Consider the following 25,421-nt stretch of genomic DNA (forward strand, 5'->3'; position numbering starts at 1 on the left):
CCTTACTCATAAACTTACTTTCCTCAAGGAATGTAGGCAAAAAAATGTATGAACAAGCCCCAAATCTCGTAGTTTTGAATTGCTGAGATCTGTTGCTTTCTGAGCAGCTGCAGGCACTTAATTTCCTGTGACAATCTGTTCCATTCTGTAACCTTAGCCTGAAAAGGTATGGCGTGTCAACGTCCCCTCACAGGCAGCATCAAAAACATGACAGTTCCAGCGGTTCTCGTTTTAATGAAACCTTGGTCTCATCCAGACATTTTTCTACTGTAGATTATTTTCTAATTAAATTTAAAACAAAGCAATTGCCCACTTCAGTTGTTCAACCTCTCCCAGGGACACTTGGAATATAATAACTATAATTACTGGATGTCAGGACAGCACTGTGACACCCTCCATGATTTATCCACCTATTAACAATCAAAATCCAGAGAGAAGTTAGTGTTGCTTTGCCTCTGCAGGTCTGGCATTAGCCATGCCTTCATGGCTCCCCAAGTCCTCCCGGACTATTCTCAGGCTAGTCTTTCCTTATAAACAGTGAAGCCTGAGTGGGTGAGGAGACTTAGCTGGGGGTGATGTGTGGGTCGTAGTCCAACAGTATCTGGGGGCTTCAGAACCCCAAATGTAGAACACCCCACCCAACCACACTTGAACCTGACAAAATCCTCCTCCCTTCGCCAGCTCCCCTGAAATCACATCCTCACTTTGAAAGTGTTAACAAGCAAGATTCCCACACATTGCTTCATGTAACACAAACACAACCTACTTCCTTTGTATTATTTGCTCAGCAAATTGAGTTCTCTGTTTTTATTCTGTTAAATTTTATATCTTAAGAACATAAGAACACAAGAACAGTCCTGCTGGATTAGGCCCATCTAGTCCAGCATCCTGTTTCACACAGTGGCCCACAAGATGCCACTGGAAGCCCACAAGCAGGAGCTGAGGGCATGCCCTCTCTCCTGCTGTGACTCCCCTGCAACTGGTACTCAGAGGCATCCTGCCTTTGAGGCTGGAGGTGGCCTATAGCCCTCCAACTAGTAGCTGTTGATAGACCTCTCCTCCATGAAGTTATCCAAACCCCACTTAAAGCCATCCAGGTTGTTGACTGTCATCACTTCTTGTAGCAGAGAATTCCACAAGTTGATTATGTGTTGTGTGAAAAAGTACCTCCGTTTGCTGGTCCTAGATTTCCTGGCAATCAATTTCATGGGATGACCCCTGGTTCTAGTGTTATGTGAGAGGGAGAAGAATTTCTGTCTATCCACTTTGTCCACACCATGCATGATTTTATAGACCTCTATCATGTCTCCCCACAGTCATCTTTTTTTCTAAACTAAAAAGCCCCAGGTGTTGGAGCCTTGCCTCATAAGAAAGGTGCTCTAGGCCCCTGATCATCTTGGTTGACCTCTTCTGCACCTTTTCCAGTTCAACAATGTCCTTTTTAAGATGTGGTGACCAGAATTGTACGCAGTACTCCAGGTGTGGCCGCACCATAGTTTTGTATAAGGGCAATATAATATGAGCCGTTTTATTTTCAATCCCCTTCCTAATGATCCATAGCATGGAATTTGCCTTTTTCACAGCTGCCGCACATTGTGTCCACACTTTCAATGAGCTGTCCACCATGACCCCAAGATCCCTCTCCTGGTCAGTCATCGACAGCTCGGATCCCATCAGCATATACTTGAAGTTGGGGTTTTTTGTCCCAATGTGCATCACTTTACACTTGCTAACATTGAACTGCATTTGCCATTTTGTCGCCCACTCTCCCAGGTTGGAGAGGTCATTTTGGAGTAGTGAAATGCCCTGAACAGCCGAGGGAGACATGACCACCAGCACCAGGCGGCCGACCGCGGAAAGGCCAGAGGCGGCCACGGGGAGGGCAGAGGCGGCGGCTGCCACAGGGAGGCAGAGGCAGAGGCGATGGGTCCAGGCCAGCCACGGGGATCGGAGAGGCAGCGCTGGGTCTGGCCCGCCCGCCAAAAAGAACAGGGGCAGCGGCGGCAGGTCCGGACCGGCCGCAAGGAGAGCAGAGGCGGCGGCAATGGGACGGCCCACAGGAAGGCCAGAGGCAGCAACAGCGGGTCCGGCCCGGCCGCAGGGAGGCAATGGTGACGGCGGTGGGTCCAGCCCGACCGCCAGGAGGGGAACAACGGCAGCAGCGGGCCCGGCCCGGCCCGGCTACGGAGAGGCCAGAGGCGGCGACAGCGGGTCCGGCCCGGCCACCCAAAGCTCAAAATAAACAGTTACACCAAGCACAACCGAGCCAACACTAAAAATAAAGAGAACAAGTAAAAAAGCACAAACAATAGCAGCGGCCACAGCTGCCCCCCCCCCCCCGCCGGCCGGAAATGGAGCGGGAAGAAGCCCCCACACACACACACAGCCAAGGGCGGGGGGGGACCGTTATTCACGCATGCGCACAGTCCAACGGTCGCCGCCACAAGACTGCTTCAGTGCCACAATCACACAGCAGCAGCCGAGATTAAAAACCTTCTGCGTGGAGCCAGCCGTCCACCCAGGAGGGAAGCCCTTCTCCACACTAAAGCACGGAGCTTACGAGGGAGAGGGAGAGGCACTCTGGACACGCTCAGGGGTTGCCACCCAGAATCACCCAGTAAGACCGCGAGTAGGGGAGAAAGTGCAAAGCACCCATTCCTTACCCCTCCACGACTGCTGGCCAGAAAAACAGACAAAAAGACTTTGAGGGGAGAAGCACTGCTTAGAGCACTGCTTGCTCATCACGAAGATAAAGTGATTTGAAAGATAAGCTTAAAAAAAAAGATTGAAAACAGAAACCCGTTAAAACAAAAAATAAAAGGAAAATAAAGCATCACCCTGTAAAATGTAGTTTGACCATGAGGTGACTCAATTCAAGGCCAAACACAAATTTTTGAAACTTGAAGGAAAAGAAAGAAACTTGACATAATAGAAAAACCATAAACCAGTGCCTCTGACTTGCCGGCCGTGCCCTGGCGCTCCACAGCGTACAATAGAAAACACTTCTCACTTCAGCTCTCAGGCCTAGATCCTCAACACAGTGAGCAGTGAAAGATTTGCCTTGCAAATTAACACTTCGAAAGACTTACTAAAAAAGGGGCCAATAACAGAGAAAATTCCACATCCCTTGCTGTTGAGGAGATATAGATCAGACAGACATATCTACACAGCCCTACTAGCGCCCGTTATTTTAACGGGCTTAAAATTACTAGTACAAGTAATAAAGCCCCATTCAAAAGCTGAGCCTGGACCAAGGAATGGATTAACAAGAAACAGCACAGTCCTCATGACTGACACCCAAGAGTTTAGCCACTCAGTCACACTTACTACCACCTGAAAATATTAGATCCGATCCTGTCTCCAAACTTCCCAAGCATATATTTCTCTCTGTAGCCCTGTTTCCAATCGTATGGATTACAAAATGAAAGGCTGAAGGGAGCAGAATGATCAGTGATGTCACATATCTATGGCAACCAAGTTCTGACACTTCTAGAACCACACAGTAGTTATTAGCAACAGAAAGAAAGGAAGACGCTGGTGGAAGGGAGATGCTACACACAGAATGAAGCACTAAACTGGAAGACTATTGATTTTAATACAAGAGCCATGAATCCATCTGAGCCTTGGGATTGTTTCAGTCAAAATCAGCCCTGAATAAAGAAACAACAGCAGAAAGATAAGGAGTGTGCCACCAGATCCATTAACTGGCACTAAGTGAAACACTGGAAATCTTTGTCTTGTAGATCAAACAGCCTGGTGTAACTGTGCAGGTGGAAGAAGAATGGATGAGCCTGAGCTTACTCTTGGTCCAGCAGTTCTCGAAAGTGATAAAGCAAGTGAAGAAAAGCTTGATACTGAGGAACAGAAACCTAATGATGACATCAAGGAGGAGAACAACACTGAGGTGACACAACCCCAGGAAAGTGGAGATACTGGCCCAGCAATGGAGCAAGATGCCCTCAAGATGTCCATTTCTGTTAAGGATTTGCTTGATGAGACTCTGCAGACTGACAGCAAAGTGAGCGTTTTTAGGCGTAAAGAACTAAGGGACCAAACTGAGCAGACAGACTTCCCTCCTGGCAGTCTAGCCAGCAGCTTAACCTCCCTCAAAAAGACATCTCGCAGTAGCCAGCTATCTCGCGAATCTTGGCAGAGTCAGCCACTCCTAGCTCAGGTATCCCGGCATAGTCAACAGGTCCAAGGCCAGGAATCCTGGCATAGTCAACAGGTCCAAGGCCAGGAATCCCGGCATAGTCAACAGGTCCAAGGCCAGGAATCCCGGCATAGTCAACAGGTTCAAGGCCAGGAATCCCGGCATAGTCAACAGGTCCAAGGCCAGGAATCCCGGCATAGTCAACAGGTCCAAGGCCAGGAATCCCGGCATAGTCAACAGGTCCAAGGCCAGGAATCCCGGCATAGTCAACAGGTCCAAGGCCAGGAATCCCGGCATAGTCAACAGGTCCAAGGCCAGGAATCCCGGCATAGTCAACAGGTCCAAGGCCAGGAATCCCGGCATAGTCAACAGGTACAAGGCCAGGAATCCTGGCATAGTCAACAGGTCCAAGGCCAGGAATCCCGACATAGCCAGCAGCTTCTAGCCCAGGACTCCCAGCATAGTCAACAATTCCAAGGCCAGGAATCCTGGCATAGCCAACAACTCCTAGCCCAGGAATCCCAGCATAGTCAGCAGCCCCTAACCCAGGAATCCCAGCATAGTCAACAGCTCCAAGGCCAGGAATCCCGACATAGTCAACAGCTCCAAGGCCAGGAATCCCAGCATAGCCAGCAGCCCCTAGCCCAGGAATCTCGCCGTAGCAGTCAGCAGATCCCACAAAGCCGAAAGTCTTCCAGAATACCACCTATAAATGAAGCTGAAAGAAAAGAGGACATGACCTGGATCAGCCAAAAGTCAGGTAAAATTATGCAGTGCAAAGGCCAACAGACAAGTAGAGTTTGGGAATATAAACCACTTGCTGAAATTCTAAGCCCTGTTAGTCAAGTGCCCCAGAAAAGCAGAAGTGCAGAGAAGGAAGCAATTCACATTTCTTCTGGGGATACAAAAGTGGAACAGTCTGCTGTGGAGGAAGCCCAACGCAGCAGCCAACAGCCAAAGGGTCAGGCATCCCGGCGTGAAAGTCAGCTATCTGGTATGGCTTCTTGGGTCAGCAGCAAAACAGGAAAGCTGGTGAAATGCTCAGGTCAGCAGACAAGTAAAGTTTGGGAACGAAAACCCCTTGCAGATATTCTTCGTTCTAGTCAAGTACCCCAGGCAGTCAGCGATGTTGGAGAAAAAGTGACAACTACTGAAGAAGCTATCATTCCGCCCAGAGATACAGAAATGGAAACAGTGGAAGTAGCAGAAGCTCGTGTCAGCAGTGCACAAGCTCAAGAATCCCGGCGTGGCAGTCAACAGGTGGAAGGAAAGGAATCTCGGCGTGGCAGTCAACAAGTGGAAGGAAAGGAATCCCGGCGTGGCAGTCAACAGGTAGAAGGAAAAGAATCCCGGCGTGGCACTCAACAGGTGGAAGGAACGGAATCCCGGCGTGGCAGTCAACAGGAGGAAGGAAAGGAATCCCGGCGTGGCAGTCAACAGGTAGAAGAAAAAGAATCCCGGCGTGGCAGTCAACAGGTGGAAGGAACGGAATCCCGGCGTGGCAGTCAACAGGAGGAAGGAAAGGAATCCCGGCGTGGCAGTCAACAGGTGGAAGGAAAGGAATCCCGGCGTGGCAGTCAACAGGTGGAAGGAAAGGAATCCCGGCGTGGCAGTCAACAGGTGGAAGGGAAAGAATCCCGGCGTGGCAGTCAACAGCCAGAGGTGCAGGAAACAGAACCGGACGGTCAACAGCCAGAGGTGCAGGAAACAGAACCAGAGGGTTCTCAGCCAGAGGTGCAGGAAACAGAACCAGAGGGTTCTCAGCCAGAGGTACAGGAATCAGAACCAGAGGATCAACAGCCAGAGGTGCAGGAAACAGAACCAGAGGGTTCTCAGCCAGAGGTGCAGGAAACAGAACCAGAGGATCAACAGCCAGAGGTACAGGAATTAGAACCAGAGGGTCAACAGCAGGCGGTACAAGAATCAGAACCTGAGGGACAACAATTGGAACAGCAGGAATTTAGGGATGACAGTCAGCAACCAGACACTAAAGAATCTCGCCATGGAAGCCAACAATTAATCAAACAGGGACCTCAGAGCAGCCAACAGCCACAAGGGCCAGAATGTGAAGAAGCCCAGCTAGAGCAAAAACCTTCATTACCTGCAGAGGACTTTGCTGATGAGGAAGATGCCATTGTGGGTGGAAGAACTAGTGTAGAAATGAAAAGTACAAGTCAACAAACTAGTGAGAGTTTGTTCATGGATTATCTGGCAAAGATATATGGTATTCATCTGGAACCCCCTCACCCTGAAGGCGATGGATCAGGTCTTGAAGCAGGAGAGTCCCCTCAGAAAGAAGAATCCCAAGGTGAGGAGACTAAGGTAGAAGAGACTGAAAAACAAGAACCAGCCCATAATGAGGGTGATGAAGCAGAAGTGGAGCAGCCTCCTAAACAGGAGTCACGAAAGAGCAGCCAGCAGGAGGAGGTACCAGGGTCCCGAAAGGGCAGCCAACAGGAAGAGGTGCCAGGGTCCCGGAAGGCCAGCCAACAGGAAGAGGTGCCAGGGTCCCGAAAAGCCAGCCAACAGGAAGAGGTGCCAGGGTCCCGAAAGGGCAGCCAACAGGAAGAGGTGCCAGGGTCCCGAAAGGCCAGCCAACAGGAAGAGGTGCCAGGGTCCCGAAAGGGCAGCCAACAGGAAGAGGTGCCAGGGTCCCGAAAGGGCAGCCAACAGGAAGAGGTGCCAGGGTCCCGAAAGGGCAGCCAACAGGAAGAGGTGCCAGGGTCCCGAAAGGCCAGCCAACAGGAAGAGGTGCCAGGGTCCCGAAAGGCCAGCCAACAGGAAGAGGTGCCAGGGTCCCGAAAGGCCAGCCAACAGGAAGAGGTGCCAGGGTCCCGGAAGGCCAGCCAACAGGAAGAGGTGCCAGGGTCCCGGAAGGCCAGCCAACAGGAAGAGGTGCCAGGGTCCCGGAAGGCCAGCCAACAGGAAGAGGTGCCAGGGTCCCGGAAGGCCAGCCAACAGGAAGAGGTGCCAGGGTCCCGAAAGGGCAGCCAACAGGAAGAGGTGCCAGGGTCCCGAAAGGCCAGCCAACAGGAAGAGGTGCCAGGGTCCCGAAAGGCCAGCCAACAGGAAGAGGTGCCAGGGTCCCGGAAGGCCAGCCAACAGGAAGAGGTGCCAGGGTCCCGGAAGGCCAGCCAACAGGAAGAGGTGCCAGGGTCCCGGAAGGCCAGCCAACAGGAAGAGGTGCCAGGGTCCCGGAAGGCCAGCCAACAGGAAGAATCCAGAAAGGACAGCCAGCCAGTTGCACAGGAGGAATCCCAACAGGGTAGTCAGCAACCTGTTCAGTTACCAGAAGTAACTGAACACCCAGAAAAATCTGAAAGCCAAGGAACTCTGGATAGCATAGTGTCAGAAGAGGATAAAGCTCTGCAGACATACAGCATAATTTCTCTAGAAGATGGAATTTGGCTAAACAGAAAAACTGGCACGTTTTTGGTAAGCCACTATCAGCAAACAAGTGTTTCTTGCCTTCTGCTCAGTCACACAAAGTTGGAAGTTTCTGGAGATGTAGGAGAAGCTCCAAAGCCATCAGAGCTTGAGGCTGAAAAAGTCGGGCCCAAAGTTGAAGAAACATTTCAAAGCACTACAGCAACCGAAGAGAAATTTGATAAAGACCAGCAACCAGCATTGGGCCAAGAATCACGCCATAGCAGCAAGCAAGCTTTCCGTCAAGAATCACGCCATAGCAGCCAGCAAGCTTCCCGTCAAGAATCTCGCCATGGCAGCCATCAAGGCTCCCGTCATGAATCACGCCATGGTAGCCAACATGGCTCCCGTCAAGAATCACGCCATGGCAGCCATCAAGGCTCCCGTCAAGAATCACGCCGTGGCAGCCAGCAAGCCTCATGTCAAGAACTGCACCGTGGCAGCCAGCAAGCCTCACGTCAAGAATTGCACCTTGACAGCCAGAAGGCTGATAGTCCAGAGCAACCTCAGGGAGAAGAACTGCAAGGCACAGATGATGTTGAGAAACTGCTAAGTCGCCGCTTGAGTGAGGCAACCCTGCAGAGCATAGAAGCTGCAGACGCAGATGATAAAAAATCTCAGCGGACATACAGTTCTGTTTCTATGATGGAAGGGAGTTGGATCAACACCAGAACAGGCAGGCATCTAGAATCTCAGTGTCTGCAGACAGATGAGTCTTCCTTTCAGAACCTGAGAGAAGACACAGGAGCATCCCCTTCACCAAAAGAAAACAATATTGGAATTCTTGAGCCCGGGGAATAACATGTAATCATCTGAAAGAGGAGGAGGACTTTATATGGAATCATTAAGACTCATCCTGCATGTCATGAGCTGTTTGTGGAATTGTAGAGACCTGATAGAACTACCTGTGCCCAAAGGAGAGAAGTGACATCAAAAATTAGTCTGTCCTCCTGAAAATGAGATTGGCTGGAGAGGTGAAAGGAAAGTTGGTGAGAATATGGTGGGCCTCTTTCATCAAGAACATCAGCCTTAGGCTGATGAAAGCAGAATTAAAACAAATGGGAAAATGTGGAGGTTCTCTGTTTCCTTTGAAGTCTGTAACATTGTTGCCCTTGGGGGGGTGACAGAGGCCACCTTTGTAAGCAATAGTGTAGGGAGGCTGGAGGCGGCCCGTTTGCGGCCACAGCCGCGGCCCCTCGGCCCTGCCCCCTGCTTCTGATGTCAGACGTCAGATGCAGTGGCCACGCCCCCACATCTGATGTCAGACGCCCCCGCATCTGACGCCTCTGACGCATCAGCCACGCCCACACATCTGATGCATCTGATGACATGTGCGCACGTCCGACATGCGCATGCGCGCGACGTGCGCATGTGGTACTTCTGGCCGAAAATGGGGGCAGGGGCAGCAGGGAGGTATGCTGCCACCCCAAGAAGTTTTTTAAAAAAGAAACACTGGTGGGGGGAAAGCGGTGGGAGGGGAAAGTGCACCCCCCACACCCTTAGAGAACCACCACCCCACGGTGCTGAACCTTCGAACTGCGCCTCATTCGAACCAGTTCTGAGGCCTATACAATGGCCTCTGGACCATTTCGTGCACATCCCTATTCAGAAGCATCTTGCCTCGAAGGCTGGAGGTGGCCTATTGCCCTCAGACTAGTAGCCATTGATAGACCTGTGCTCCATGAATTTGTCTAAGCCCCTTTTAAAGCCATCCAAGCTGCTGGCCATCACCACATCCCATGGCAGAGAATTCCATAGATTAATTATGTACTGTGTGAAAAGTACTTCCTCTTGTCGGTCCTAAATTTCCCGACCTTCAGTTTAATGGGGTGACCCTGGTTCTAGAGTTGTGAGAGAGGGAGAAAAAATTATCTCTGTCCACTCTCTCCACTCCATGTATAATTTTATGCACCTCGATCATGTCTCCCCTCAGTCTTCATTCTAAACTAAAAAGCCCCAGGTGGTGTATTCTTGCCTCATAAGGAAGCTGCTCCAGACCCCTGATCAACTTGGTTGCCCTCTTCTGCACCTTTCCCAGTTCTACAATATCCTTCTTAAGATACGGTGACCAAAGCTGTACGCAGTACTCCAGATGTGGCTGCACCATGGACTTCTATAAGGGCAATTTAATATTAGCATTTTTATTTTCAACCCCTTTCCTAATGATCCCTAGCATGGAATTGGCCTTTTTTTTAACGGCTGCCACACACTGAGTCACACTGAATTACTAACCATTCATACAAATAAATATCCCAATTATAATATGAATACATGAGATCTAAATTCTTATGATCATCCATAAGTAGATAAAATAGTTTCTTATATAAATCCATTCCACAACTCCATAATGGTAACCTGGTGTATAAACATTATGAAATCTTTTTCAAGTGGAGGAAATACTCATAGATTATCCAAAAAATTAAAAAGTCAAATGTCCAAATGACCAAGGAGCACCCATGGTTGTATTGTTTTCTTTACTGAAGATATTTTGGTCTTCCAAATCCAAAAACTTCAACTGGAAGCAACACTTCAAAATATCCTCATGGGAGCACCAGTGTTCCCTCTAATAGGGATTCCCAGATGTTGTTCACTACAACTCCCAGCAATCCCCAGCTGCAATGGCCTTTGGCTGGGGATTCTGGGAGTTGTAGTCAACAACATCTGGGAATCTCTGTTCGAGCAAACACTGGGGAGCAGTCATAGTCTCTACGTTTCTTTTTTGAAAATTCCTTGGTCTTCTAAGCCCAAAGACTTTAATTGGTGCAATGCTTCAAAGTATTCTCAAGCAAAGACCTCTAGTCCTTTCCTTATGGAAGTCTCAAAGAAAGCATATGATTTGGGCTTTGTACTCTGTGGGTCCTGCTACTGAGGTGGGGAAAGCAGGTTTGGGATGCAAGCCATCTGATTGTCTTGACATTTGCTGCTAGTTCCTAGAGATTTCAGCCCACAGAGGAAAGCATAGCCCTGTCCTAATCCTTGGTTCCACATGCTGAGAGAACATGTGGAGAGGGATTGGGTGTCTGTTGGTCCTGCCCTCAACTTCCGCACATTTAGCTAGGTGGGAATAGCTGTACAGATCAACAGGTTCACAACCCTATGCATGTGGGGTCTGTACCGACACCCAGGAGCCCCGATTCCTATGAAGGGTCATGATACAGACCTTTCAGTTCAGGGGTTCCACCTTGGGAAGGACATTGTGGCTTGGAAAGATGATGGGAGTTCCACAACATCTGGGCACTCAAGGCTGAGGATTCTTGCTACTGTTCATGCACACAATGATGCCATGATGGCCATCAGCCCAAGTTTGAGAACCCTGTTCTAAATGATGGTAGTGCCAAGCGTGTAAATAAGGTGTCCTTGCAATTCATCTACATGTGTGGTGCCAAACATATAAATAATCAGAAGGCTCAGGTGTAGAGTCTGTACTTTGCATCCGAAGGTCCCAGTCCCATCCCTGGCATATCAAGTTAAACAGGGAACCCAGCTAGCAGAGCTGAGAAAGAGATTGCCCAGATCTGCTGGCCTCTGAGTGCAAAGGATGTGCTCGACCATCCCTAGACCCATCACGTGGCCAAACTAGGCCAATCAGGAGGAGCCTCGAAGTCCCCAGCCACTCAGAGAGGAATTCAGAAGAGAGTTCCTGCTCATAGAGGGCCCGGTGTCTTTGCAGCAGGGCCCTCAGCCAACCTGCAGACACTCAGGGCCAAACTAGCCATGATGTGGTCAGCATATGAACAGTGTCTCCTGGTGGTTTCTAATTTTACTTCAATGAAGCTTCCAGATATTTCAAATTGAATGGAAACACTGGAAGAGGGTGCTAAACCATTTTTCCCTTGGGCTGAGTTATTGGTCAAAATAACCCTCCCAAGCTTCTTTCCGATATGCAGGAGAAATTATACCAGGTCCAGCTGGGAGGGGGATTGTGACTGGGGAGATGGTCCACAGGGAAGGGCTTAAGCACTCCCTCTGCCCCACCACTGCTCTGATCAAGCTCTGAGCCTTATCTTTGTGGCTGGGTCGGGGCGGAGCCACCATTGAGCTAATGGGCTCAAAGAACCCGGGCCGCCAATGGAAAGGGAATGGGAAAGGGTGATGTCACGTGAAAAGGGTGATGTCTTATCACCCTTATGTCCGATGTTTCCTATGTTCCTAAAATAAAACTGCTAATATTATAATGCCCTTATACAAAATGATGGTGCAGCCACACCTGGAGTCAGGGGCATAACGAGGCTGGAGTGGGCCCAGAGACAAGATTTTAAAATGGGCCCCTCGCTGATACACACTCACTTCATATGTGACTTGTCTCGGGGGGGGCCCTCAAGGCGGGGGGCCCCAGGCAGCTGCCTCCCCTTGCCTAATGGTAGTTACGCCCCTGCCTGGAGTACTGTGTACAATCCTGGTCACCACATCTAAAAAAGGACATTGTAGAACTGGAAAAGGTGCAGAAGAGGGCAACCAAGATGGTCAGGGGCCTAGAGCACCTTTCTTATGAGGCAAGGCTACCTGGGGCTATTTAGTTTAGGAAAAAGACGACTGTAGGGAGACATGAGAGAGGTCTATAAAATCATGCATGGTGTGGAGAAAGTGTATAGAGAGAAATTCTTCTCCCTCTCACATACAGTAACACTAGAACCAGGGGGCATCCCATGGAATTGATTGCCAGGAAATTTAGGACCAGCAAACGGAGTTACTTTTTCACACAACGCATAACCAACTTGTGGAATCCTCTGCCACAAAATGTGGTGACAGCCAACAACCTGGATGGCTTTAAGAGGGGTTTGGAGAACTTCATGGAGGAGAGGTCTATCAACGGCTACTGGTTGGAGGGCTATAGACAATCTGCAGCCTCAGAGGCAGGATGCCTCTGAGTACCAGTTGCAGGGGCGTAACAGCAGGAGAGAGGGCCTGCCCTCAACGCCTGTCTGTGGCTTCCAGCGGCATCTGGTGGGCCACTGTGCGAAACAGGATGCTGGACTAGATGGGCTTCCTTGGGCCTGATCTGGCAGGGCTGTGCTTATATCCTTATGAAGGCCGGGCGGTGAGTGCGGTGGGGAGGAAAAGCTGAGTGGTGAGTGGGGTGGAATAACAGCCTAGTGGCGAATGGGGGAGTAACAGCAGGAGAGAGGGCCTGCCCTCCACTCTTGCCTGTAGACTTCCAATGACATCTGGTGGGCCACTGTGTGAAACAGGATACTGGTGTAGATGGGCCTTCCTGATCCAGCAGGGCTGTTCTTACGTTCTTAATTTCTCTGGGCACCCATCTCTGTGTGTGGCCAGGCTGCATGCAGCCCATGCTCACACACAAGCAGTAGCCCGGGGTCAGGGAGCATTCAGTCCTTCAGTCTTGGCTAACAGCCGTGCTAAAAAGCCAGGCTAAGCGGCGCTGGCCCACCAGGATCAGACCTGATCATGCACAGCCCAACACAGGCTGGGCATCCCCTAGTCTGGGTTAGGCTGCACGTGAGAACAGCCTCATTTTCTTGAAAGTGGCCAGTGCAGCAATCTGGCTGCCAAAGCAATAGGGAAGACCGTTCTGAGAAAGGAGGGCATGTGGGGAAAGGGACGACCATGGAGAACGTCTTCTTTGCCATGAGAACCACCACTCCTTGATATCATCTGGAGAGATTCACCTGCAGCTGCCGCCATCTGGCAGAGGCGTCTCTAGGGGAAATAGCGCCCAGGGCAAGCACTGAAATTGCGGCCCCTGTCCAAACATCTGGCACCCATCTTTCGGATAACTTTACCATAATATCAGCTGAAAAATACAAGTCAAGCTCGTTAATCTTTTACTATTTCAACAGCTATTTAGCAGTGGACGTAGCCAGACCAAAAAATGCTGGAAAACTACAAATTTCAGTATGCGGGGGCTCATGAAATACCCAAATACTATGTGGAGGTGTACTTGGGAAACTAAACAGAAGTGCCTGTCTAATTCTCTGCTATGCATTGTAGCATCACTATTACATAAGTTTTAAAAATAAATGGAGAATTTGACTTTCCCCAGATACTCTGAAAATAATTAAAGGATATGCAGAGTAAACTGTGTCACAGCTTGGAATATATTCTAGTATTTAAGAAAGACAGTTAAAATGAGAGAAGGAGAGCAAGAAACTCCCAGTGGGCCTTAATCCTAAGGATCTCACACTGATTCAAAGACAAACTCACCATTAATAGCCATATTAGCAAGACATCACATTTAACTCACTTATCACAAGAAGCAAAGTAAGAGCAAATGAATACAATCCTAGCTCATAAGCGTCAGCTCAGTATTCACAAGCCCTGATTCTCTGTACATAGTGCCAATCTGAATATGTGTACAGTGACTTTTATTTTATTTTAATATATATATATATATATACACACACACATATATATATAAAATTATTTTTACCTGTAGCCCCTTTGGGGGGCTTCCTAAAGGCGGGGGGGGTTGCAAAGGTTCCTCCTCCCCCCCACTGGCCTCTAGGGCCTCGCAGGGACCATTTGAGCATGTGCAGTGGCCATTTTAAAAAATAATATTTTTTTAAAGGCCACTGAAAACAAAATGGCCACCGCACATGCTCAAATGGCCTCTGCAAGGCCTGGCATGACCTAGGACCTCACAGAGGCCATTTGAGCATGCACGGTGGCATTTTGTTTTTGGCAGCCTTTCTTAAAAAAAGATTAATTTTACAAAATGGCGCCCCCTTCAAGTGGCGCCCAGGGCACGTGCCCTGCCTGCCCTACCCTAGATACGCCCCTGCCAGCTGGACTTCTCTGTTGCTGCCCTGAGACTCTGGAATGCTCTCCCTGCTTAAATAAGAGCCTCCCCATATCTGACAACTTTTTAAACATCTCACAAGGCTTGTTTTTTTCCCCCACCCAAGCAAACATTTAAACTGGACTGTGGTTTTAAATTGTTTTAAGGTTTTCATTTTTAGCCTCTTTTATGTTCTTGTACACCACCCGCAGAAGGAAGCTGGGGGCAATCTACACATATGGAAAATGCATACATACATACGAGAAGACATGATGATAGAGGTGTATCAAATTATGCATGGAGTAGAGAGAGTGAGCCAAGAGAACCAGGGGTCATCCCATGAAACTGAAGGCCAGGAAATTTAAGATTTACAAATTAAGTATTTTTTTCACACAGTACATAATTAATCTATGGGATTCTCTTCCACAAGATACCTGTATAGTGATGGCCTCTAGCTTTGATGACTTTAAAAAGGGCTTGGACAAGTTCACGGAGGACAGGTCTATCAATGGCTACTAGTTTGGTGGCTATAGGCCATCTCTGGCCTCAGAGATAAGATGCCTCTCAATACCAGTTGCAGGGGAGCAACAGCAAGAGAGCGGGCATGCACATACCTCTTGCCTGTGGGCTTCTCATGGGCACCTGATAGGTCACTGTGTGAAACAGGATGCTGGACCAGATGAGCTTCCTTGGGCCTGATCCAGCAGGGCTTTTCTGATGTTCCAGTAGCGTCTGGGTGCCAGGCTGGTTCCAAGCAGGACTTGTGCACATGTGTGCTCCTTGTTCAAGAGTCAAGGAGGCGTGCAAGGGCTGGTGGTCCGTTGGGAGTCCCAGGACAGTCTTGAGCAGAGATGCTCCAGGCCAGCAGTCTACTAGCCTCAATACACCCCTCCCTTTCACTCCTTTTCAAAGTCAGAGGGGGAGCGGAGGAAAAGAATGAGGGAGGCAGGGAGGCCCCTGCTGGGAAGGGAAAGTGGGGAGGGGGAGGGTCAGCATGCACTTAACGCACTTTGAGGACTGGAGGCAGCGGATGGGAGCCAATAGGTTTGTACTGCAGCCCAGCCCCCCCACCCCGCTTCTTTTTAATGAGTTCTGCAAACTGTAGATGCCGTTAATTACATTACGGGACTGTCAGTCAAGGTGGTGGGGAGGGCGGCTGGGCTCACCTGTAACCAAAAATAAAAAGGCCATCCTAGAGAGACAAACTCGACAGCTACTTAATCTTTATTCTAAGCTGTCACAGCTGGCTTTCCTTAACTGCCTAAAAAAAAAAACCACTTATAAGCATAACCAGGTAATTAATGTTTGAAAAGTATTAGTCACACTAATGCAGAGTGATCTATGAGGGGTGAGGAGATATTAACTCAGCCCCAGGAGAGGAAATAAATGTTGTTGGGCCTTTTGCTCACAGACCCTGTAGCAAAGATTGGCAAGCTCAGTGGCCAGAAGAACAGAGACAGTTCGGGGGGCGGGCTTAACTCTACACCATTGACTCTTAAACTGGCTTCAGCCCAAAGCTGCTCGACCTAATGAGCCGGCGAGGGAGCACCAAGGAGACACAGCTGCCCCGCCTTCCCAGAGCGCCATTTGCTCCCCTGCTCCTCCTGAGGAATGGCTAGTTTGCAGGCAGCTCAGCTCTCATTCCCGGGGCAGGGGGGGGACAGGACAGAGAGGAGCAAACGGAGCTCTGGGAAGGAGAGGCAGCTGTGCCTCCTTTAGTGCCCCTCCACCCGGGCTCGTTAGGACAAGCCATTCCTGGTTTAATCACATTTATTTATTCATCCACTTGTCCATTTATGTTAGTCACCTCTCAGCCAAAGACTTCCTTCCATGCTTAAAAAAACCAGCAATAATTAATTGATTGATTAATAATATGTCTAAAACAAATTAAGCAACCTGAGGAAACATAATAAGACTAAGAGTAGCAACAAAAACATTAAGATAAATACAAAAGCCGCAAAAGAAATATATTAATTCAGATGATTTATAATCCGACCTATCAGCTTAGTTCTCAAGTTAGTTTATAGAAACATAACTAGATGGATAGATAGATAGATAGATAGATAGATAGATAGATAGATAGATAGATAGATAGATAGATAGATAGATACATACCGCTTCTGGTATATAAATATTCTGGTTCTATACTAGGAAGAACTAATCTGCCTGCCTGCCTTTCACTATAATCTTAATTGATAATTACCATCTTCACAAGTTAGCCGACTTGCTCCTACTATATGTTCACACATCCGCTATCTTGAATCAGGGTGGATGACATCATCACACATTACACTGTTGAGGTGTCCCTGTGTGTCACTCACTACATCTGTACCAAATTTGGTTCAAATCGGTTAGGCAGTTCCAAGCAAGACAGAGGTACTTATGGTGAGGGGTCATACTTCGAAGGACGTGAAAGATCTTCCTGTTCTGGTTGGGGTTGCACTTCCCATGAAGGAACAGGTACGTAGCTTTGGAGTGCTTCTGGTCCCAAGCCTCACTCTGGTTTCTCAGGTTAAGGCTATGGCCAGGGGCACTTTCTATTAACTTCGGATGATATGACAGCTGCATCCGTTCCTCGAAGAAAATGATCTTAGAACTATGGTGCACTCCCTGGTAACCTCTAGGCTTGACTACTGCAATGCACTCTACATGGGGCTGCCTTTGTATGTGGTTTAGAAACTTCAGTTGGTTCAAAATGCAGAGGCTAGACTGGTTTCTTGGAGAGACCATATTATGTGTGTTTTAAAGCAATTGTATTGGCTACCAGTAGGTTACTGGGCAAAATACAAAGTGCTGGTAATTATGTTTAAAGCCCTAAACAGCTTAGGACCAGGTTACCTGGGAGAGCGCCTCCTTCTACATGATCCCCAACATGCATTAAGATCATCGAGAGAGGTCCATCTCCATATACCACCAGCTCATCTGGCGGCAGGCATATAGCTATAATGGAGCAGATGGGTTCAAAGAACCCAGGTCCCTGAGCTCCTGAGGAACCCCCAACTCCACCACTCCCTGTCTTCTTCATTATCTCTTTCACTCCTAGGGGCGTCCAGAGAGAGGGGTGAAGACAGAGCCCTCTTCCCTAGCTATGCCCCTGTCTGGCAGTGATTCGGGAGCAGGACTTCTCTGTAGTCACTCCTGGACTGTGGAATGCACTCCTTATAGACTTTCGTAGTTTAGCATCTTTACCAGCCTTCAAAAGAGCCCTTAAGACACTTTTTTTTTTAGCCAGGCTTTTAGTAATTTATGAGAGTAAACATTTTAATTGGTGTTTAAATTTTTTAATTGTTGTAATTTTTGAATGTGTTAGATTTTTTAATTCTTGTTTTAATAGCTGTTCTTGCTTGTCTTTATTTTTGTGAAATTCCTTAAGTTTCTGGAGTCGGGTGATATATTAATTAATTAATTAATTAATTAATTAAATACATTAGCCCACTTGCACCTCAAAACATTTACATGTTCGCCATCGTGAATTGGGGTGGATGACATCACAAACTATGCCATTGAGATGTCCCTATGTGTCCCTACAATTGTACCCAGTTTGGTTCATATTGGCCCAGGCATTGCAAAACACAGACACACATAAACAGAATGCCAGGTGATTTCATAAGCTTACTTTCCTTAAGGAAAGTAGGCTAAAAATGACTGCAGAGACAATTAACAGACACAAAAAGCAGCAGCAGCAGTTAGAACAACCAAGTTAAATGAGTACAAGTATAACAAACCCATAAAACCATCTCCACTGGTGGTGCCAACGTCCTGAGCCAATCGAAATGCCTTCACCTGAGGCTGAGACTATGTAAGAGCAGGACCTGGATCGGCTTCCCTGAGCAGAGCGTTCCACAGACGGCCAAAACTGCTCTCTCCCCAGACACGCCATCTTCACCTCTGAGGGCAAAGGCATCTGGGGAAGAGCTTCTGGTGACAACCCCAGTACAAAGACAGGTACATGTGGAAGAAGGGGATCCTTCAGGAACTCAGGACTCAAACCCTATATACGGTTTTCAAGGTAAGTGCCAGGAGGTATCTGTTAAAAGGCCGGAAGAATCCACTTTGGGATTGTTTTTAATGAAAGGTGGTATATAAATTTAACAATAAATAAATAAAATAAAATAAGAGAAATGTCTTTACTTGGTGCCAGAAAGATAATTAAGTAAATGCCAACTGAGCATCTCTGCAAAAAGCTTTCCAAAACCAGGGTAGCACCACTAAGACGGCCCTTTCTCCAGTATTCACCCAGCACCTGGAATATATGTCAACTTAATGCTTTCTATTCAGAGAATCCTGAGAAGTGTTGTTGTGTGAGAGTGAGGGTTAGAGGGGAAGAATTCTCAGCATCCTAGTCAAACTAACAAAATAACATAAGAGACTTGCTGGATCAGGCCCAAACCTGTCTAGTCTCCTCTTACTCCCAGTGGCCCACCAGATACCTCAGGGAAGCCCACAAGCCATGAGATGAGGGCATGCCGCCTCTCTTGCTGTTGCTCCACTACAAGTTAGCCCACTTGCACCTCAAACATTCTCACACCCGCCATCTTGGATTGGGGTTGATGACATCATCGCAAACGATGCCATTGAGGTTTTCCCATGTGCCCCTACAGCTGTAGCAAATTTGGTTAAAGTCGGTTAGGCAGTTCAGAAATTAGCCCACTTGCTTCTCAAAATGTTTACGCATCTGCCATCTTGAATTGGGGTGGATGACATCATCACAAACTATGCCATTGAAGTGTCCCTATGTGTCCATACAATCATACCTGACTTGGTTCATATTGGTCCAGGCATTGCAAAGTTCATGTGAGGGAAGAGACACACGGACACATGGAATGCCGGGTAATCTCATAAGCCTACTGGAAAGTAGGCTAAAAATGCATCTCTGTAGTGATGGAACACTTGTTCTCCCTCCTCCCGCTGGATTCCTCTTAAGGCCAGTTCATATTATGATTGGTCTGTGCCCTCTTGAAGTCACATAGGGAAGGGCGCGCACGCATCTTCTCTGCACATGGCATGCTGCCATTCTGCTGCCTAATTGTGTCGTCCAAACCACCCCTCACTGCACGAGTTAAATAGTTTTTAATTGCACAGTAAGGGGAAGATGGGGGGTGAACTGCCCCCTAAGTGATTATGCTGTGCAACAATGGCATGCCAAGTCAGGAGGAGACCTGCATGCACACACACACCTCCTCTGTGTGATTCGTCTGAACCAATATTTGAAAGTCCACCAATATTTGAAAGCTGGCACAGTTGACCCACTTCATCCTTTCCTGGGGGCCAACATAGGCAGCCCCTCCAGCCTGTCTGAAGACATCTTGCTGCCACCAGGCCTTTGGCCCTCCTCTCTCCCCCAACCCCTGAATCCTTGTTGGTCTGTCAACAGCCTTCATTTCTTTGCCAAGCAGCTAAGTTATAAACTCCCAGTAATGGATCTGCCTTCCTGCAATCTGAATGCACATTTCAAAACTGAAATAGCACCGTCTTTCATATTATTGTCTGTTGAGCATAATTGGCTGTAGCGATGCACTGAAGCTGTTGTAGAAACCAGCCACTGGATATGTAAGCATCAGCAATAAATGTGTTATTTTGTTCTGTATTAATTTGTCACATAGTTTTCATCCCCAAGGACTCTGGATTTGAAAACGTTCACTGTCATCCTGTCTCATGGTGGCACAAATGGTATCGTTGTGATGTGTGTCAAAAGCTTTGTGTTTCTACAACATTTCTCAAATTCTGACCACTTTCTTGTCATCTGGTTCTCCTGAATTCCACAAAACAGAGACATAGATATCTAACAATAGGCAACCCCGTCTCTCTCTCACACAGACACACAAACAAACACACACATCACAGCAGTCCTGTCTGGATGTCAGTAGAGTGTGTGTGACCATGGCCAGATTGCCTTCTCCAGAAATGGAAACAGTAGTTGGCACACCAGCCTAAACTGTGCAAAAGCAGTCCTGAACGTGTCCTGCTCCTGGGGAATCCAGGTCCAAGGGGACTCTGGGCCTGACGTTTCAAGGGGAGTGAAATGCAACCCCATCCCAAACAGGACTGGTCCCTCATAACCACGAGCACTTCTGTCTCATCCGGATTAAGTTTCAGCTTGTTCACCCACAAGTGCACAGATGTGTTAGAGCTAGGACCCTGGCAGCATCAGCTCTCCGCTGCAGTGTCTCACAGTGACCACTGGGGGAGTTAGGGTGATGGATAAAAGTGCTGGACTCCTCCCCTCTTTGTTTGCCCAGTGTTAGTCTCCATTTTGTCTCTCCAGAGACAACTGTTTCTTTTGGTCTCTCTCTTCAGCCATGAGCTACAACTGAAATAAGCTGCAGGCTCTTTCACATTTGTTTGTAACCTTTTCTTTAAATAAATCCTGTAGTTCTTCAATACTAAAGAACTGTCTCAAGACCTCTTGTTCTGCTGCTTTCTCACCAAACTGGTTTTGCTTTACTATTTGGGGACTGAACTGCCATTCTTCCCCTACAAAATGCCATATCCAGTGTTAAGGGTGGGTACATTTGGAATTAAATACAGTGCCAAGAAAGGGTTTGTGAACCCCCAGGATGGTCTGTATGTTAGCAGAATTCTTATTCAAAATAGGATTAGATCCTAAGCTAAACCCTGTGTGGAGGAACGAGGCCTAAACCTCTTGATTTCTGTAAATAAGCTCTTGTAAATGAATTGTATTATTATTACATTGATATTCCTAAAACCTCTTTATTGTTGTTAATAGGATTTCTGTGTTAACATGCTTGCAAGTCCCTATGTATTGGGGAGGGAAAGGAAGGGTCAAGAGTTCATGCTTGTTGTATTTTAGTTTCACTTTGAGAATGTTAGTTTGACAGAAAACCAAGTTCCCTTGGTTTTGAAGGGAAGGGAAGTTTTTTTTAAATGGAGGGAATTTTGAGTTACACTGATTGGATTGTTTAAGAAACTGTTGGATCAAGATTTGTGTATACTGTACATAGAAGAGTTGTTCAGAGAGTTAGTTTGACAGAAGAAGTCAGAGTCCAAAGAAGTCAGAAAGAATCACCCTGAAGAAGTCCGAATTCAGTTTGGGAGGAGAATTTAAGAGGCTCTTCTCACAATCAGTGAGACGAGCCTCTAGGGGGTTTGCAAGGAGAGCAGGCTAAGCAGTCTGTTCTGGGCGGCCGCAGCGGCCAACCACACAACTGCCGGCTCTGTGATGGAGCTGGCGGGGGCTGGGAGGATCGGGGGCCACGCGGCCCCCGGAAGCTCCAGTATGCTCTGCACGAGTACACAGGGCATACTGGAGAGACCCCCAAGCTAGGAAGCTGCTTTCAAGCCTCCCAGCTGGGGGTCTACTCACGATTTTGAAAACCGGTTTTGCGGAATGCTTGCTCCACAAACCTGGTTTAAGGGGAGGGGTAGTTAGGCGGGTTAATCACCTGGAATCCACCAAGCTCGCCTGGAAGCCCGCTGGCTCACACAGTCAGGCGAAATCGGGCTAGGCTCTCCTAGCCCGATTTCGCCTGATCATCAGAATAGCCTCTAAGAGTTACATGTAGGAACAGAGAGAGTCCAAGAGTTGAAGCTGGAGTGGAAAGAATTGAAGTTGCTTTGACTTTTCCAGTCAAAGCTGGAAGGTTGGAGTCAGTTAAAGTCCTGGAGAAAGTCAGAGTCCAAAAGTTGCAAGCTGGGAGTCAGAGCTGAGGCTGGCGTAGGTTGGAGATGGAAAGAGTTGAAGTTGGAGTCGGAAGAAGAGTGCCTTGCAGAATCAGAGAAAAATTCAGTTTGCAGTCAAAGCAGAAGACTTGGAGAAAGATGATCTGAGAGAGACTGCAGAATTAAAGAATTGCTAGCACAGAGCTTTTAAAATCACTGTCAGAGAGGTGAAATCTCTGCAGAAGGAAATCCCTAAGAACTAGGGGAAACAGAACCTGAGGCTGAATTGAGGAAACGGCAGAGTTGCTAAAGGTGGTCAACAAGGACTCTTAAGTTAGAGCTCAGTGAGAGTCAGGTTAGTGGGTGCATTTTTGACAACACTTTGTTTGTTCCTTGTGCTCTTTTGGTTAATTTTTTAAAAATAAAAAATACTAAACTTGTGAAGCAACTTTTGATTTAAAATGGAACTATTTGCAAAGTAAAGCTACTTGTTTATCTTTTGAAGAAAAAATGTAGCTTCTGTTTACTCCACCTCACACCTATAAGCCTTACCACTCTACCAAAGTTTCCTTTTGTGACAGAAGTTTAAAAGGTTGTTGTGGTAGACTCAGCCTAAAGCTCAAACATCTAGTTGGTGGAAGTGGTTAAACTGGCAATTGTCAGGGAGGTGTGTGTCAGGGAGGCAATTGTCAGGGAGGTGTGTGTGGAGGATAACAAGTTATCCTCCACATGTGGTGGCAGAGGTGGGGTAGACAGCTATTCCTCCACACCCTGATAAGAGGGAAAGGCAACTCCACTGAATAAGTAACTTGTGTTAAAAGGCTATATCTTGAATATATATATATATATATATATATATATATATATAAATAAACATTTTATATCCGGCTCTTCCTCCACGGAGCCCAGAGCGGTGTACTACATACTTAAGTTTCTCCTCACAACAACCCTGTGAAGTAGGTTAGGCTGAGAGAGAAGTGACTGGCCCAGAGTCACCCAGCGAGTATCATGGCTGAATGGGGATTTGAACTCGGGTCTCCCTGGTCCTAGTCCAGCACTCTAGCCACTACACCACGCTGGCTCAACTGAATATTCACTCAACATTAAAAGTCAACAACAAATATCCTTGTGTGTGAAAGTATGTGAACATTCAAGAACTGGTGGCCCCTCCTTGAGCAGCAATAACTGCAACTAAATGTGTCCTGTAATTGGCTTGGAGAACTCTTGGCCCATTCTTCCATACAAAACTTTCAGTTCTGTAACATCTGAGGGCTTCCTTGTATGAACAGCTTGCTTCATGTCTTGCCACAACAGTTCAGTAGGGCATAGGTTGGAACTTTGAATTGGCCACTCCAAAACACAAAATCTCTTCTTCTGCAGCCATTCTATGGGAGACCTACTTGAATGTTTAGGGTAGACCTACTTGAATGGGTAGTGGTAGACCTACTTGAATGGAGACCTACTTGAATGGTAGACCTACATGAATGTAGTATTCTATGGGAGACCTACTTGAATGTTTAGGGTAGACCTACTTGAATGAAGTAGTGGCAGACCTACTTGAATGGAGACCTACTTGAATGGACCTACTTGAATGGCAGACCTACATGAATGGACCTACTTGAATGGAGTATTCTATGGTAGACCTACTTGAATGTTTAGGGTTGTTGTCTTGCTGCATGACCCGCTTCCAGCTCAGCTTCCGCTCTCAGACAGAGGGCCTGATGTTGTCCTCTAGAATGTTCTGATATGCAGCTTTCATGGTTACATCAATGAATGGTTTGGGCCCGGGGTATTTGAGGGACCGCCTGCACCCAAGGGTTGCTGCCCGCTTGACGAGGACATCTGAGGGGGCCCTGCTCCGGGTGCCGACAATGAGAGAGGCCCGGCTGTCGTGCACTCGGGATAGGGCCTTCTCTGTTGCTGCTCCCAGACTTTGGAATGCTCTCCCAGTGGCCATTCGCTCCTCGGACTCCATCACGGCTTTTAGAACGCTTGTTAAAACTTGGCATTTTACCCAGGCTTTTACATAATCGTTTTATTGCTGCTTCTGTGTGTTTTTACTTGTATTGTTTTTATGCCTGTTTTTTATATGTTTTTATATTTTTTAGCTTGATGTTTTTATTGTCTTTTTATTGTATGTTTTTAACTTTTGTAAACCTCCTTGGGGGTTGTCTTTTAACAAAAGGCGGTATAGAAATGCAACAATAAATAAAATATAAATATAAATAAATGAAGGCAAGTCGTCCAGGTCCTGACACAGCAAAGCAACCCCAAACTATGATTATTTATTTAATACTATTTATTTATTACATTTATAAACCGCCCAATCCATAGGTTCTGGGCAGTGTAAAACTATTTTTAAAAATATTTTTAAAAACCCATCATTTAAAACACACTACTTAAAACAATATAAAAACAATTTTAACACAATCTAAAATCAATTAAAAATACTTAAACACTGTTTTAAAACCTTGAAAAACCGGCCACACAAGTAAGTCTTTAGGACTCTCTTAAAGGGCCAACAGTGAGCCTAAACTGCGTATAGCTGAACTGGAGATGACCTTAACGTGCGGTGGGGATCATGCAGAAGGTAGCCCAGACCCACGCCATCCGGAGCTTTAAAGGTAATAACCAGCACTTTGTATTTTGCCCAGAAACATATCAGCAGCCAGTGCAACTGTTTTTAAAAAGACATAATATGGTCTCCAGGTTGCCCCAGAGACCAATCTAGCTGCTGCATTTTGAACTAACTGAAGTTTCTGAACCACGTACAAAGGCACCCCCTCGTAGAGCGTATTGTGATAGTCAAGCCTGGAGGTTACCAGCTCATGCACCACTGTTTTGAGATTGTTCTCTTCAAGGAATTGATGCAGCTGTCAAATCAGCCGAAGTTGATGGAAAGCGCTCCTGGCGATAGCCTCCACCTGAGATATCAGGGTGAGGCCTGGGTCCGGGAGTACTCCCAAGCTACGTACCTGTTCCTTCTGGGGGAGTGTAACTCCATCCAGCTCAGGAAGATCTAACTCATCCCTCAGATTCTGATTCCCCACACTGAGCACCTCCGTCTTGCTTGGATTCAGTTTCAATTTGTTATCCCTCATCCAGCCCATTACTGCCCAAAGGCAGGCATTTAGGGAGCGAATGCCATTGGAGGAGGAGGAGGAGGAGGAGGAGGAGGAGGAATAGATTTGGGTGTCATCAGCATACTGATAACATCCTGCACCAAATATCCTGATGACCTCACCCAGCAGTTTCATGTAGGTGTTAAAAAGCATTGGTGACCATGAGGCCTCCGCCACCATGCTTGACTGTTGGGATGAGGTTTTTACTTTGGAAAGCAGTGTTTGGTTTTCACCAAACAAAACATTTGTGATTGAACCACTGCTCTCTAAAAAGAACATTGCTGCCTGGCTCAGGTTCACCAAGGAGCATCTGGATTAACCACAAAGCTTCTGAAATAATATTCTCTGGACAGATGAACCA

The 25,421-nt window shown here is 47.4% G+C and overlaps 1 protein-coding gene across 4 annotated transcripts; it reads left to right on the plus strand.

Moving 5' to 3' along the window:
* The first annotated feature begins 3,514 nt into the window (after positions 1-3,514).
* LOC128341047 (repetin-like) lies at positions 3,515-8,650 on the plus strand. Of its 4 annotated transcripts, none has more exons than XM_053287079.1 (2): positions 3,515-6,868; positions 6,977-8,650. In XM_053287079.1, the coding sequence occupies exons 1-2, from the start codon at positions 3,782-3,784 to the stop codon at positions 8,378-8,380; spliced, it is 4,491 nt and encodes a 1,496-aa protein (XP_053143054.1). In that variant the 5' UTR covers positions 3,515-3,781; the 3' UTR covers positions 8,381-8,650. The 4 variants fall into 4 exon arrangements, with proteins under 4 accessions (XP_053143054.1, XP_053143055.1, XP_053143056.1 ...); XM_053287080.1 differs by having other exon boundaries at positions 7,013-8,650; XM_053287081.1 differs by having other exon boundaries at positions 3,515-6,832.
* The last annotated feature ends 16,771 nt before the right edge of the window (positions 8,651-25,421 follow it).

The sequence above is a fragment of the Hemicordylus capensis genome, chromosome 1 (genome assembly GCF_027244095.1).
Source record: "Hemicordylus capensis ecotype Gifberg chromosome 1, rHemCap1.1.pri, whole genome shotgun sequence".
In the NCBI taxonomy this organism is placed as follows: domain Eukaryota; kingdom Metazoa; phylum Chordata; class Lepidosauria; order Squamata; family Cordylidae; genus Hemicordylus; species Hemicordylus capensis.

What these genes read in the sequence shown, in the direction of transcription:
- LOC128341047 (XM_053287078.1), top strand. Translation starts at nt 3,782, where the DNA reads ATGGATGAGCCTGAGCTTACTCTTGGTCCAGCAGTTCTCGAAAGTGAT.